The sequence below is a fragment of the Mangifera indica genome, chromosome 4 (genome assembly GCF_011075055.1).
Source record: "Mangifera indica cultivar Alphonso chromosome 4, CATAS_Mindica_2.1, whole genome shotgun sequence".
NCBI classification, from domain to species: Eukaryota; Viridiplantae; Streptophyta; class Magnoliopsida; order Sapindales; family Anacardiaceae; genus Mangifera; species Mangifera indica.
In genome coordinates this window covers 3,613,781-3,629,983 of record NC_058140.1, presented here as the reverse complement: position 1 = coordinate 3,629,983, position 16,203 = coordinate 3,613,781, and the positions used below count along the sequence as shown (strand labels likewise).

Genomic DNA, 16,203 nt, shown 5'->3' with positions numbered 1-16,203 from the left:
AGGCCGAAAGTCCCAAGTTTCATCAAAGTCTTTATTTTAAAATAATTATATCACCTTTGCAACTTGAAGTTTACATAAAATGTGAAAAATATGGACTTGAAGTCCAAAATATAATCAGAATACGTATTATAATATTCTGAATACTAATTACAAAACTAGAAGTTTTGTAGATATGAGATAATATATGGACCTAAAGCTTCCAAAATTAATTTTAATATTTCTCCTACAAAATCAACTATTTTAAATATGAGATAATATTTGAACCTGAAGTTTCAAAGATTAACTCATATATATTGTCTATAAAACCAGAAGTTTTGTAAATATAACAATCATTGAATCTGAAGTTCCTAAAATTGGATGGATAATATTAAATAGGCTTTTTGCATAAGTTTCCACCTAAAATTTATGAGCCTTGAAAAACTAACTAAATAAAATGTCCTAGAAGAACAAATACAAGGTTATTATTTGTCAGCATCATATCCCTGAAAGATTGTAAGCTGAAATATGTATATAATAATAAATCCATTAAATTTGTGGAGAAATTTGAAAGATAGATTTGAACATCAAATTTAATAATACTCTCAAAGGCTCTATAATTTAACATAACTCTGCAATATTTAGAATCTTTTCTTGAATGTAAAAAACAAAAAATTTCTCACATTTTATTTTATGTTCCTGTAGTAGCAATATCGGAAAAGAAAATTATGATTTAATATTTTCTTGTTATATATCATTCTCTGAAGTGAACACAACTACCAGAAATAGTTATCATGAGTATGAGTAACTTGCCCTATAAGTATTATATCATTCTCTGAAGTGAATACAATGGCGTTTATATTTTTCATATTTTCTCACCGTTTTCTATAATTTTAAACTAAATAAAATAAAATTCATAAAACAAAACATCCTTACTATTTATTTTTTGAAAATAACTACAAAACAATCATTCAAAGATTGAATTTTACTTCTCAAGGTAATTCAATTGGCTGAAAAATTAACAAAAAAAAAGGTGAATCATTTTATTCAAAAGTCAATGATAATATTGCCATCAACCCTACCATTACGGCAGCCAGAACAATGGACTTGGTCACATAATCTAAATTATTATAATCTGTTTACACATTTGTTTATAGAGATTTGATTTGGACAGTTTTTAATGTTCATTGGCTACTCGTTGATGGTCAATATTTATTTATTTTGAGTAATATTATATATATATATATATATATATATATATATATATATATATAAAATTTTTTATATATAAATATAGTATCATATAATTAGATAATATTTTATTATTAATTTAAAAATTTTTAATTATATTATAATATATTTATGTGTATATAGATTTATATATCAAAATTATATATACATAATTTTATTCATTTATTTTTTACTTGCTATTTAATAAATCCAAAGTTTATTATATAATATTTTTAGGAAATTTTATATAATAAAATTATATATACAAATAATAATATGTTATCATGTGATTAATTATTATTATATTTCTAATTTAAAATTATTCAATTAATTAATAATATTTTATTATTTTTATGTAAAATCATGTATATTGTTTATGAAATAGCACTACTAATTTGTATAGAATGATTTGGCATTAACTTAATTTTTAAGTTGGTTATATTATATAAATTTTTTTAGTAATGCATTTTGTAGTGGGTTCATCTCTAACTCAATTTTCTTAGAACAATGTTATGTGTATTTATTTTGGTACATAATTCATATATACAGTGATGTATCATCATGTTATTAGGTGATTTTAAAACATGTGTCATCATATGATAAAAAAATATCTAATCATATGATAACACCTCATCTATGTACATAAATTATGTATCAAAAATAGGTATACATAGTTTTATTGATTTTCTTATATTAAAAAGGGGTATTATCAATTGGAGGTCAAGTTTGAAAAGATAAAAATTAAAGAAAATTGTTGTGTAGTCATTATCTCCATTAGAGAAAACGCACACAAGCCTCGCTAATGCGGATTAGTCATGCGAGTAAGATTTAACAATTAGCTATAAAGAAGTATTTTATGACTTACATGTTGTGATGTATCATCCACTTGCATGTTAATTTAAAATATGGGCAAAAATCTTATACAATGAGAAAGACAATTTTGACAGTCCCAGAGATTTGTTTAATCACTTTTTATCTTTACCCCTGATATTGCGAGATAATAATTATCTCTTATATTAATAAGATAACATGATTAACATAAGTCATTAGGGTTTAGATTTAATGTTTTAGGATTTAGGTGTATCCCAGTTTTTTTTATTCTATAAATATAAAATTATATAAGGGTAAAAAGATAACACTTCTTTTGTATTTTGTTATTTTATTGAATTTAAATTAAAAATAAAGTAATACTCGATTATATGATAACACGTTATCTGTATTTTTAAATAGTATATCAAAAATATATACACATAATATTACTCTAAATTTATTGTTAACCATTATTTATATATAAATACATGAGTAGTATTGTACGTATAAACAATAATATATCATTATATAATTTGATATTATTTTATCTTTAATTTTAAATCTCTCAATCATATTATATCATGTCAATATTCATTATATACACATAATTTTATTATAAATATACAATACAAAAGTATTAGTATTCTTTAACAATTCTAATCTCCTACCAAAAGATAATTTGAGAGGGTATTGTTTTTACAGTATTTAAGTAATGAAAACTTTTCAAATCGGCCATCGTGGGTTGGAGAATGTATACCTATTATTTATTTTAAGAATTAGATTCTCGATCTGGTACTTTTATGGTGTTCAGCTTTCAACAATTTTTTTATATATAATTTTTGTTCGCCCATTGTTTCCTAAAATTAATCATTGGTACCCGTAAAATGTTCCATCAGTGCTAGCTTTTCTTTGTTTTTTTTTTTTTTTTTGGGTGGGTAGTGCTAGCTATTCCTGACTCAAACATAAATCTTTAAAAAAAATCCACCAACAAAATTCCTGAAAATATTCTATAATTTTTTAACACACGAGAATTTGTACTTAAGGGTCTTGGTTGTAAAGTTGTTGGCTTTTTCTTTCCCTGGATTCCAAACAAAACAAAAAAAAAAAAAAAATTAAGAAGCCATCAGCCTTTCAACTAAGAATCTTCTCCTTTGATTGTCTACAAAACGCTTGCTGTATTATTTCCTATAAAGACTGTCTTGTCTTCTTTTTATGACGTATGATTAGAGCAATGAAGGGTTTTTATAGGATAATATTGCGAATGCAAATTATTTATTATTATACAAGTAAATGTTCTTCTATAGCAGAATAAAAATTGTGTAATTATATTATAATATATTATTTATATATTTATTTGTATATATAAAATATATATACATAATTTTATTATTTTAATTATTACATCTTTATATGTTAAGAATATTTAGACATTTATTTTTAAATATTCTTAAAAAACATGTTAAAAATATATTACCTATATATAAAAGTTTTGTTTGAAGAACAAATATATATTTAAAGCATTCACATCGATAGGAATATATATTAGGATATTGGAGTCTGAACTAATTATGTGAAGGCAACACAAATAGGTAACATTCTTAGGAGATTCGATTGGTGGAAACAAGAAAATAATAATTTCTTGTTATGATTTTAAGTGTAAGATATGAGACTTAAATCTTACATTAGAAAATATGAGTAACTAATGAGGTTTATATGACTTTAGAGTCTTTCATTTCAATAATTAGTTTTTGAGGTATAGTTTTTTCAAGATTCGTATAATTTGATATCAAAGCAATCCCCACATCTCCTAGGCAATCGTGCAGTGCAGATAGTGACACTGGCATTGTGTGTTTGCCCAAGACTAACAAAAACCTAATGTACAACTAGTCCACGTGGATGTAGGGACTACAAAGCACAGTGGTATATTAGAATTCCAAATACAATGTGTAAAATTTGGATTTTACATTAAAAAGTATGAACAACTAGTATGACGTTTATATGACCTTAGACTCTCTTATTTTAATAGTTAACTTTTCAGATGTGATTTTCCCAAAGTTCATATTACCTCTCTCAACATTCATGCTAGTAAAGTTTTAATAATTTATTTAGAGTAATATTATGTATATTAAGCTTTAAATATCTAATTAAATACTTAAATAATATATTAATATATAATTGTATAATTTTAAATTAAAAATAAAATAACATAATATTATATAATAATATATTATCTAAATATTTAACTAAATACTTAGAACCAAAAAAAGGTGGTTTTATTGGTTTAAAAAATAGCACACTTGATATGGGATATTATTAAAATTTCTTTAGAAGCATAATAATTTGCTGTATTTTATTGAACAACATCAGAAGCTTGGAATTTGGATAAGTACAAGTTGGCAAGATGAAATGAATTTGCACGTTTTATAAATACAAACAAACACCATCCTTCAATTCAATTAGTCAAAAGACAAGAATTTTCCGGGTACTTTCTGACATTTGGAAGTCTAAATTTTCCGGGTTCTCATTGACTTCTTGATCAACTTGTCCCCAAAATTTGATCAAATATTGTTTACATTTTGTGCAATCTTTTCTGTATCATGTTCATTTGATGGCGTATTACCTAATAAGTAATAACAATTTTTTAAATAATATATATAATTTTATATATAAATAATAATATATTATTATATAATTAAATATTATTTTTTTAAATTTATGATTAATTAATCACATAATAATATATTATTATTCATATATATAATGTTACTTTATCTAATAAAATAGTTATTTCCTTTGTAGAATCACACTACCATTCTTATACGTTTTGCGCCAATTACTTTGTCAAGTGTATATGTACCCACGAGTAATTAACTCACATAAAACAGTTAAATTATCGCTAAAACTGAATACATACCTCATATGACAAAGAGTCCTAACAACACTATTGTGAAATTAAAGGTGAACACTTCCATTGTATCTAACCTGCACAATCTCTTTGTTACTAACCATGATATCACTAAAATTTTCATTCTCGTCTAACTCCTTAGAGCAATGTTTATCATTGCAAATATGAATAAAAGTAGCAGAATCTAAAACCCAACCTTTTTCACCTTTCAAACTTTGAGTCTCATCTACACAAGTTGTCAAAATAAGGTCATCATCAATCATAACATTTGTATCATCATTCTTTTTTATCGTATGTCTTGTTAAAGCAATCATAACCTTTCTGAGTTGCTTGTTGCGTGTTTGAACATGTCATTTCTTACCATAGTAAGAGCACTCTTGTCTTTTTAATCTTTAATTTCCAACTTAGATTTCCTTTTAAAATCATCATCTCTCTCTTCAGTCATTCGTCGATTAGAATCTTCTATATCTAGTGTATTATCTCCAAATGATGAATTCTTTATTCTTATAGATCTTTCATTCTCACACAACATGACAATCATATAATCTAATTTTAAAGTAAACTTACCTATCAACAAAGTTTGAATAAAAGGTTTATAGGTCTTAGGCAAAGATAACAACAATAGTCTTTTCTCAATCCTCTAACTCATCGACATTAATAACTAAAAATTAAGAAACTAGTCTATTAAATTTATTCACGTAACCATGGAGATTTGTACCTTCTTCTATGTTTAACAAAAACGTATCCATCTTTAAACACAATTTATAGTGAATGACTTTGACACATAAATGCCCTCAATTTATCCCACAAATTCTTTGGTGTAATCTCAATCATAACATTATATTTTATTTTTGAGGTTAGGGTCAATCTAATAGTACTACCAACTATCTTTTGAATATTACTTTAATCACTATCAGTCATTCCATCGGGCTTAACATCTTCTAGTGCCTCATCTAACCTTTGTTGCACTAACAAATTTTGAATCATACTTTGCTATAACATAAAATTACTTTACCTGTCAAATAGAGAAATCTCAAATTTAAAAATACTAGACATACCTCTTGGCATTTTGAGATATTGGTCTCACACAAACTAAGCTTCAAAATATAGAGGAAGTCCAAATAAAATAATAAAACACAAATAAATATTTGGTTTAACCCACCCCAAAATGGTCTACTTCAAAATTCAATCAATTAATAAATAAATCTTTACAACTAAGGAGACTTTTAAAAGAAAAAAGTCATAATACTAACAATCAAACTCAGAAAGCCCACAAACTCAAAAAGTCCTGTTACATCTTTTTCAATAATCACTAGTTATTCTATTGGTATCTCTATTTTTGTGATAACTTATTATAAAACAAAACAATCAATTTATAGGGAAAAGTCCACTTATAAATCTAGCAAACAAGCTACGTGTAACAAAAATTCAAGGTAATTTCTCAAGAATATGCTTTCTTAATTTAACACATTTTGGGCATGGCCCTAAATAAATATACTAAATCTATCTCATAAAGACCTAAAAAAATGATATGGAATGCATAACCTCGTCATTTGAAATAGGGTTATTGTCAACCATTGAATACTTTTTATAAAAAACCTATAGTTGAAAGATGAAGGAAATTATTTAAATGTGTATGTTTTGACCAACCTATTAGGTTAACATGATGACCATCAATTCCAAATTTTAGTTGTGGAAGGTTTTCAAAGCTCTCCAAAATGTAAAGAACATGGATGCACAATTTGGCACATTTAATGAGAAAATTGAAAAGCTAAAAGACAGCTGGTTATTTCCATCACACTCAAAACAGCAATTTCTAAACTGTTTAAAGCTGACTCTAGCACTCCATTTAATACCCCAAAACTTCATATGTAACTACCCAACTACCATAACAACATATATATGAATAGAAATTAAAAGGGAAATTATAAAGTTCTGGCAAAAATTTTCAAGAAACATCATCACTGTACAGAGTAGTGAACACTGTAAATGGCTTTGTCTTTATGACAATAGGGATCTGAAAACATCAATCAGAGCTTCAAGGTAAGATCAGGTGCAGATGAATCTGTCCTTGATGGTGGTGCTGATGAATCTGTCCTTGATGGTGGTGCCGATGAATCTGTCCTTGATGGTGGTGCCATGGCCGCAAAATCCACACTTGAGTTTGAATTTTGAGAGAAGTCTAATGTTGAGTCACCTCTAGCTCCGTCGCCAACCTGCCTAAAACTCCCTGGCCAAAACAAGTCCATATCATCGTCTTCCATGAACATTGGCATTGCATAATACCCTTGCTCGAACCTTGCTGCACCTCTCATATCAGGAGGCCTTTGTGGTGGTATGGCACCTTGGTGCATTGCAGCATGAGCTTTGATCCCAAGGGACCGAAATGCAGTACCATGAAGTGGCAGAGATGCCAAGCTGGTATACCTATCAGAGAATATCCCCATCCGCATTGCACGTTTTGCCATCGTCCTCTCTCTTTTATGAGCATTTTGGTGTCCCCCAAGTGCCTGTGAGCTGTAGAATTTGCGGCGACAGTAATTGCAAGAGAAAACTCTTGGGATTGTGGCTGCCTGAGAATTAGCTGCTACTTCACCAGAAGTCTCTCCTGTGCCCTTCAACTCAGTGTCACTAGAGCTAAAACGGAGTGTTAAATCGAGAGAAACAGGAACCGGATCCATGTTTTGCTTTATGCAATCTGTGAGGCAAGAAGAATTGGTGTTGCTATCCCTGCAAGGACCAGGGAATGCTTCTTGCACAGATATGCTGGAAACTACTTGGCTGCAGGCTTCTGAATCATTTTGATCGGTTGATTCTAGGTTGGAGCTTGGTGGCATCATTTTTGGGTAAAGCAATGTTGAGAGCTTCCTCCTTTATCTTCAAGTGCTACTGAAACAATCATACAAATTGTCAAAAGCAGTAATTAGCTCTTCACTTCAGAATCACCTGCATGTATGGTAGAAGGATTACTACTTGTTGGAAAAATTTTTAACCACCAAGCCACCAAGTCCTCAAGGAGTTTGCCTCAAGTGAAACATTCAAGGCTAATCTACCAACTGTTAGCAAATCAATTCAGAGCAACGTTTCCCCTAACTCCAGTACCTCAGTTGCTTTCATTTGGATTGCCAAAAAAAGTCATTTTTAGATTCATGGATTGTTTCTTTCTCCTCTTTGTGTCGCATATCTATGTGGGGATAATATGGTTTTGAATGAAGAAACTTTCTTATATAGGAAATTCTTCTCAATATGAGGATCAAAAGACGTAGATGAAGATGTTAATGATTTACAAAACTATCAATGACAGCTTAGTGACCCTAAATAATCAAACCCAAAAAGACAGTGTAATTGAGATGTCTCAACAACAATGAATTATATACCAACTAATTAACAAATTTTAAAGATCTTGAAGAGCTTCTCAGAATTGTGAAAGCATGTTAACCATATAATTCAATCCTGATGTGTAATTCTTAAGGAGAAACCAAAAACAAAAAAAATAAACAAAGATTTATGGTCTGCAAACAAATGATAATCTAGATAACACATAAATTTTCTGTACTAAATTAACCCATATAACGTTTTCATCTAACTCATTTCACCTTCAACTCCCTAAAATTAATCATAAAATTAAGTTCTTCATGGAAAAGTATTCAGAATTCCAGAACCTTGGAACAACAGTTTCCAGAATACTAAAGTTGAATCAAAATTTTCATTTTTGTCCTTGTCACAAATCACCTGACTTTAAGATTCCCTGAGAAAGCCTTTAAGCCCACTCACATTTACGGCATTTACTTGAACTTCTACCTATAATATTCTACTCTCCTATTGTATTATTTTCAGCTTAATATGTTAATTAACTTCCTCATCGACCACCTACTCATCATCATTTTATAGGGATTACATGAATTAAATGGATCAATTATCACTATTAAACAATGGATATCCATTCTCTACACATATGAACATTTTATTCATACCCTCAACCTTGTTCATACGTTGCATACTACCGATTCCAAATTAAGCCTGATCATGCCTAAAGGACATCTTCATAGCAATATATTTTATATTCAATTTCGATGATTCTATTTCCATGCACAAGCAGCTCAATTCTATTTTCAATGGAATTGTTTGCAGCAGGGAGACAGCTCTAATCAGATTTATTACTCAATCAGAATAACATAAATGCTTATCAACAGAAAAAATGTGCAAGCCAAAACAATGTCTTGCTACATGTCAACAGTGAGCTCACTCACTCCGTAGATTGTACACTTTTCTTGGGGTATACCAGAAATCTGAATACTAATGCAGGAAATTGTCACACAATTTCATTCTGCAGGCAAATGAGGGAAAAAAATTACAGTTGCAAGTGTTATAATTAAAAGTGAGGAAAAAACACTGCTTCAGTAGTTCATGAAGTGAGGAAAAAATACATTTTTTTCAATGTATTTGCATCATTCAATTTTATTTTTTTTTGGGTTCTTAAAGGCCATTGGCCAAAAGCCCTCAAACATACATGTAAGAGTTTAAAATATACTGTACTTTACTGTTTTTCAGTCTTTTTGCAGATGAATTTATCTCTCCTCCTATTTCTTTTCTTTGTTTGTGCTCTTTGAGAGACAGCTCTGCGCTGCCAGCAACTATGAAGGTCCTCAAATCTCCATACCACAATATCACAAACTGTTTATGGTTATGTGTTGTACTTAGTATTGTATCAGGGCAATCTCCCTGGAGATCTAAAAATTGGATTTAAAATCGAATTAAGCACAACTGATGATTTACTTAACAATATGAATGGTTTTTAGGTAGAATCTTGTAATGGATTATAATTTGAAACCCCCCGACACAGAGCTCAGAATCTGAAATCACTTTTCCACTTCATTTTCAGCTATGGAGTAGGAAATTAATGGAAGATAATATCTGAACCCTTTCTTCTAAAAGGACCAGAAAATTTCCATCCACAAGAGATCAATAACCATGACAATAATTCCTTAGAATATTATCCAAAAACATAACGACAAAGATGCAACATCATCACTATTTCAACACCATCTTCAAATAAAGCAAAGATTAACCAAAACAAAAACCACAAAAAGTAAAAGAAAACATGGAAAAAAGGTAGCTCTTAGAACCCAAATCTTTAGTCTATATAAGAAAGGCAGGAAGAGTTGCTCACCTAAGCTTGAGTGGTAATAGCATCTTCCTTGGTAAAAAGATATGTTTCAGTAGACTTAATTTTTACCACAAATGGGAATGGTTAACAACAGGAGATGAGATTGTAAAGTGAGCAAGAGAGGAAGATGTACATGTACATGTACAATCAATCTATGGGAAAGGTAAAGCAGAAGAAATGAAGAAAAGAAGATGGAGGAAAGTCAGAGAGAGGAAAAGCAGGTAGCATAGAGTGAGTGAGTGAGCATTATGTGTTGAAAGAGAGAGAGACAGAAACAAAGGCAAAGAAAAAGATAGCAAGTAGTTAATAGTAAGTACCACAAAAAAAAAATACTCAAATGTTCTTCTTTCCACTTTAAAAAGTAGTATGTGGTCACAGTCTTTTCAAACAGCATTTACCAAACTTACGAGATTTTGTATATGAAAGGAGTTTGAGTGGCAGAATAAAGATTCTAAACATATATAGGTAAGAATTCAAATCTTATCAAAGATTAAATTTTTAATTTATATAATATAATAATTATAAATACAGAATTTTACCTATTTAATATAATTGAGCCACCCAAAAGAATGATATGTCTCAAATTAGGATTCCCCCCAATCCCACAAAACTCCAAGTCAGTCTTCCCCATCCCTCAGCATGCTGAATTGCATGCACATGACTCAGCTCCCTTCTAGCTTTTTCGATCTCTCATGCACTGTCTTCGTGTTCTTTGTGTGGGTTGTTTTAGCATTGCGATTTATCAGAAGATTCTTGTCCCTAATTATTTTTGTATGGATAAGAACTGAACTATGATGACAGTTATTGATTTCTTCTATCATTATGTGAGGAATTCCCTAAACCCTCGAGTAATACCTTGTACCCAAAGAAACCCACATAGTTTTTTTAGATAATTTTAAACCCCTATCAATTTTCAAAAGTTTTCATTGTAAAGCAATGCTCTATATATGGATGATTGAATGTTATTTTATCATTAATTCAAAATCACTCAATTATATCATAACAAATTTATATATATATACATTTATGTATTAAAAATACATGTACATAGTTTTATTGATTGTTGTTTATCAAAATTTGACAAACAAATAGAAAAATGATTTTTTTTTTCAAACTTAATGATGAAAATCATTGTTTCATGGAACCCCTAAGTGGGCAATTTTTGTTTGCCTAGCAAAGAATTATATGTTGATGCCAAAATAATGTAATGGGGCGATGTTACATTGAAATGAAAGGTAGTGGATATGAAATAATGAAGAAATGTGCCCATAAAACAATGGACAGATGAAAATGTTTCTCTTTCTAATTTGGCCAACAACTATTTCCCACCCAAACTATGATAAATTCTCAAAGTTTCCCCCATTAACTATGGAAATACCGTTTATCCACCCATGACCGGTTAAATTTAACAGAACCCTGACGCCTAAAAATTTTATCTCTTTTTGCCCCCCTAAACTTTAAAAACTAAAAGTTTTCCACAGCCTAAGTTTTAAAAAATGGTAGTTTCACCCTAGGGTTTCATTTTGAAATCTCTAGCGACATCTCCGGCTCCATTGCTAACGGTCTCTCCCTCCTGAAGCATCATCTCCTTCCGACGATCTCTTTCCTCCCATTTGAAAGTCCGATCAATGTCGGAGAAATCTTAGGAGACGAAGAATTTCGTCTTCCCCGAAGAAGTTCTTCGTCTCCCAAGGTTTCTCCGACGTCGATCGGAAGTCCAAATGGGAGAAAAGAGATCGTCGAAAGGAGATGATGTTTCGAGAGAGAGAGGTCGTAGGCAATAGAACCAGAGATATCGTCGGAGATTTCAAAACAGAACCCTAAGGTGAAACTGTCATTTTTTAAAACTTAGGTTAGGGAAAACTTTTAGTTTTTAAAATTTAGGAGGACAAAAATAGATTATATTTTAGTTTATTTTTAATATTATAGAAAAAATGATGATTTTACCCTTACTACCGTTAATTTTAACTGCTGATGGGTGGAAAAATGATATTTTCATAGTTAATAGGGAGAACTTTGAAAATTTAACATAGTTTAGGTGGAAATAGTCGTTTGGCCTTCTAATTTGATTGTTGGGACAAGCACAGCAAATCATTGCTCACCTTCACTTGCAAGATAACGTGTGTCACATACCACTAAGACATGACAATGCCTTTGAGAATGGCCGATTGGACCCACTCTTTGCTTTTCACATTTTAATAAATAAATATATAAATAATAATAATAATAATAATACGTCAAACCCTACCCAATAGCATATACTTTTTCATAAAATACACCTTACTTCATAATCAAACCTGTGACAGTCCATTTCAAAATCTGATTTTGTATTAAAATTGGAGACTCATCTTGACTTTACCTAAACATAATATTTTATTTAATATAATATTATTATATATTTATTTTGAGTATAAAAATAAATATATATTTATAAAAACTTATTTATATGTATTATCATATTATTAAATATTATTTTATTTTTAATTTAAAATTATTAAATTATATAATAATATAAATAAATATATACTTATTTGTAGGTAAATATAGTTGTGTTGTTTTACTTTGGAATTTGACGCCTAAGAGTCTTGCGTTGTAGTTGAGTTATTGGAACTCATCCCCGAAATTAATTGTTTTATTCATATGAGAAATTACGATAATCCCAACTTGGTTTTTTTTTTTTTTGCAATTAATGTTTTTTCACATTTAAACTTCCAATCCTAATTTTTTTTTATTATTATTATTATTGGAATTCGAATCCTTAAAGAAAAGTTTATTTGATCTTCCAACTAACAAACTTTAGTTCGCTTAATTTCATAATTATTATTTGGCCGAGACTATTTCCGTAAAGATAAATAAATAAATATGAGATTTTAAAAACTTATATACTTATTTATATATTAATTTTTATTAAAAATAATGGTAAAATCTTAAAACTATAGAAAACTAACAATTTTTTTTAGGTCGAATTTTAAAAAATTTGTTTTTTTTTCCCCTTGGGTTTCAAAACCTTGCTTTTATTTTTCAACAACCGGCTTTGGCCGGCTCATCTTCTTCATTGATGATGATGATGGCTCAGAGGCTCTTCACTCACTCAATTCGATGACCTTTGACAACTAGGATGACAAGCTCCGTATCCAAAAAATAAATCAAACCCAAACGACAATAAAGATTAATCATCTTCATCATGGTTTGGATTTGTTGTACAACGAAGAATTCGTCATCCAAATAATTTCTTCATCACCTTAGTTGCCTAAAGTCACCAGATTGCATGAGTGAGAAGCCTTTGAGCCATCATCATCGACGAGGAAGAAGACACATCGACCAACGCTAATAGCCAGAAAATGAAAGCAAGGTTTTGAAACCCTTGGGGGGAAAATAAAATTTTCAAAACCTAATCTTAAAAGAAATTGTTAGTTTTCTAAACTAATAGGGAAAAATTATATAAATTTTGTAAGGTTCTATGAGTATAGTAAAATAACAATTTTTTCTTTATTTCTAATAAAAGTTAGCTCATGGGTGAGTATTTAAATTTTTAAAATTTCACAGATATATATTTCTCTTGGCATTAAAATTTAGATGGAAAATTGTTATTTGGCCATATTATTTAATAATATCTTTTGTATTATGGAGAAAGTGTAGGCCTACACTTTTTTTCCATATAGTTTCACAACTCAACCCATTTTTTGTTCACGACAATGGACTGGCATATAGCCCACATTCCAACTAAGCCCAATCTCCATTCTTCCAGTGTCTAGCCCACATTGTGATAAAAGAAATGGTCCATTTTTTTTTTTTTTTAAACAAAAAACCTCATTTGAATTGGATTGTTCTTTTAGGAGGAAACATTTAGAATAATAAGGTTGACCTGATAATTTGGTTGCATGATACAAATCTAGAGATTTCCAATAATAATTTATAGAGTAGTATTATAAGTATAAGTTTATACATAAAAAATGACATGTCATTATGTGATTAAATATTATATAATACTGAAAGAGAGACAAACTTGTGAAAATATATATTAAATTATTAATATAATATATTTTGTATTTATCATATACAAAAGATGTTTTAATAATCTTATTTCATAGTTTAGGATTTAGGATTTAAAGTTTACAAATAAAAAAATATTTAAATACTTTCATGGCATCATATAATATATATACAATTTTTCATTATTTAGGAACAATTTATTCTACATGAGGGAGTTGGATTTCTAGGAAAGACAAAGAAAGTGAGAAAAAGATTTATTGATTTACTTGCAATAATTTTCAATGATTTATATAACTAGTAATGAATATGAATCCTACTAAAGAAGTCTTAATTACAAAATAATAGAATTCTATTAACTTTTCTAATAGTATAATAATGGAATGCTACTAAAATAACTATTATTAAATTCCTAACTTATATAATCCTTGAACCAAGTAAATCTGGTAATTTGTGTTATTGGATTTTATTTATATCATGTCAGTTCAAATTTTGTGTTAGAAACTTTTAACTTTTATCTATCTGAATTAAAATTATATCGAAATTTTTTAACCTTAATCCAACCCTTTAATATTTAAGTTGACCCGATTCGATCCAAATTGACCCAAAATTATCTATTGTTTTTATTCTTCAAAGTGTTTTTACCATTTTAATTTTTTCACTAAATTACCCTAAGCTACTGTTAATAGAACACATAATATAATATTTTGTATTATTTACAAATAATTTAAAAATTACATATTAAAAACATATCAATAATCTAACCAACCAAATTATATTCTTACTAGTTAATAATAAAATAAAATATTTAAATATAAATAAAAAATAATATGAGTAATTACAATTTTATAAAGATAAACTATATGTAATATATAAATATTTCAACTGTTATTGATATTGTCTTTCAACATTTCTATAATTTATCTCTAATAGATTCTATTAAAGTAATATTTCTCTAAAACATTCGACTTGATTCGGGTTGTATAAGGTTATTTTTGTGTGAAACCTAACATTTTTTAATTTAATTTTGAGTCATATCAGATTGACCCCAAATAAATTTCATATCAGAAAAACTTAATCTTAATTCAATTTTTTTATGTCGTATTATGCCAAGTTAACCGATCATATTGAAAATTGTCAGCACTAGAACCAAGCCGCCTTTAAAGGCTATCTCTTTTTTGTTGCATTTTCCTATCACATTAAATATGTGTGAGCTTTAATTTTTTTTTTCTTCTTCATCTATGTTAAAATTGAATGTGATTGATAATTTTAAAATATTGTAACTACTTTCGGTGTATATATTGACTTATGATACTTCTTTACAATATCATAGATTTAGTGGTAAATGGAATATGTTGCCAAGGTAGTTGAAGAATTTGTGAATTGGATGAATATTGTTGACAAAATATTATATAATATATAGTATTTACAATATAGTCTAAAATCGAATCCTAATAATATAAAATAGAAAAAATACTATACAATAAATCATATCAAATAAGAACCAGATCGAATCTAAATTAGAGCAAATCAATATCGTATTAAATCAAAATCAGAATGAATTAGATCAAATCAGAATCATGATCAAATCGAATAAAAAAATGTTGACTATAATATTTGATTATGAACTTTCTTTATTAGTAGTTTTCTATTGAATATTGATATCAATATGATTATTAAGTTTACATTCCATAAGTTTAAACTTTTTTAGTAGTCAGTTATATAGTTGGTTTGTTTTGTATAAAAATTTTAGAGAGATGTTTGTAAAGGGTTATCTTTTGGAAATTTAAAAAATTTTCAGTTGTAACTATGAAAAAGATGTATCGGGAAGACTGTATTCTTATGTATGTTTCTATGAATCTTTTTGGTTTCTTTAGGGTTTTCTTCTATCTCTTGAAGATCCTTTATATTTATAAGATTTAGAGGATGAAGTTACAATCAAATAAAAATATCAAAAAATTTCTAATTCAAATATAATTCTATGGATTTATTCATATTATAATTAAACTAAAGGTGATAACATAACTATTGTGATTAGAAGGGAGAAGATAATTTTCTCTCATTGTCATAGCAAAGAATAAGAATAAATCATTTTAGTTGATTCTGAACTAATTTACTACTAAGT

The 16,203-nt window shown here is 28.4% G+C and overlaps 1 protein-coding gene across 3 annotated transcripts; it reads right to left on the bottom strand.

Moving 5' to 3' along the window:
* Positions 1 to 6,684: 6,684 nt before the first annotated feature.
* Positions 6,685 to 10,404, bottom strand: LOC123212733 (zinc finger protein 4-like). Of its 3 annotated transcripts, none has more exons than XM_044631902.1 (2): positions 10,092 to 10,404; positions 6,685 to 7,867 (listed from the first exon to the last, which is right to left on the bottom strand). In XM_044631902.1, the coding sequence occupies exon 2, from the start codon at positions 7,759 to 7,761 to the stop codon at positions 6,952 to 6,954; it is 810 nt and encodes a 269-aa protein (XP_044487837.1). In that variant the 5' UTR covers positions 7,762 to 7,867; positions 10,092 to 10,404; the 3' UTR covers positions 6,685 to 6,951. The 3 variants fall into 3 exon arrangements, with proteins under 3 accessions (XP_044487837.1, XP_044487838.1, XP_044487836.1); XM_044631903.1 differs by having other exon boundaries at positions 6,685 to 7,807; XM_044631901.1 differs by having other exon boundaries at positions 6,685 to 7,810; positions 10,092 to 10,403.
* Positions 10,405 to 16,203: the final 5,799 nt, after the last annotated feature.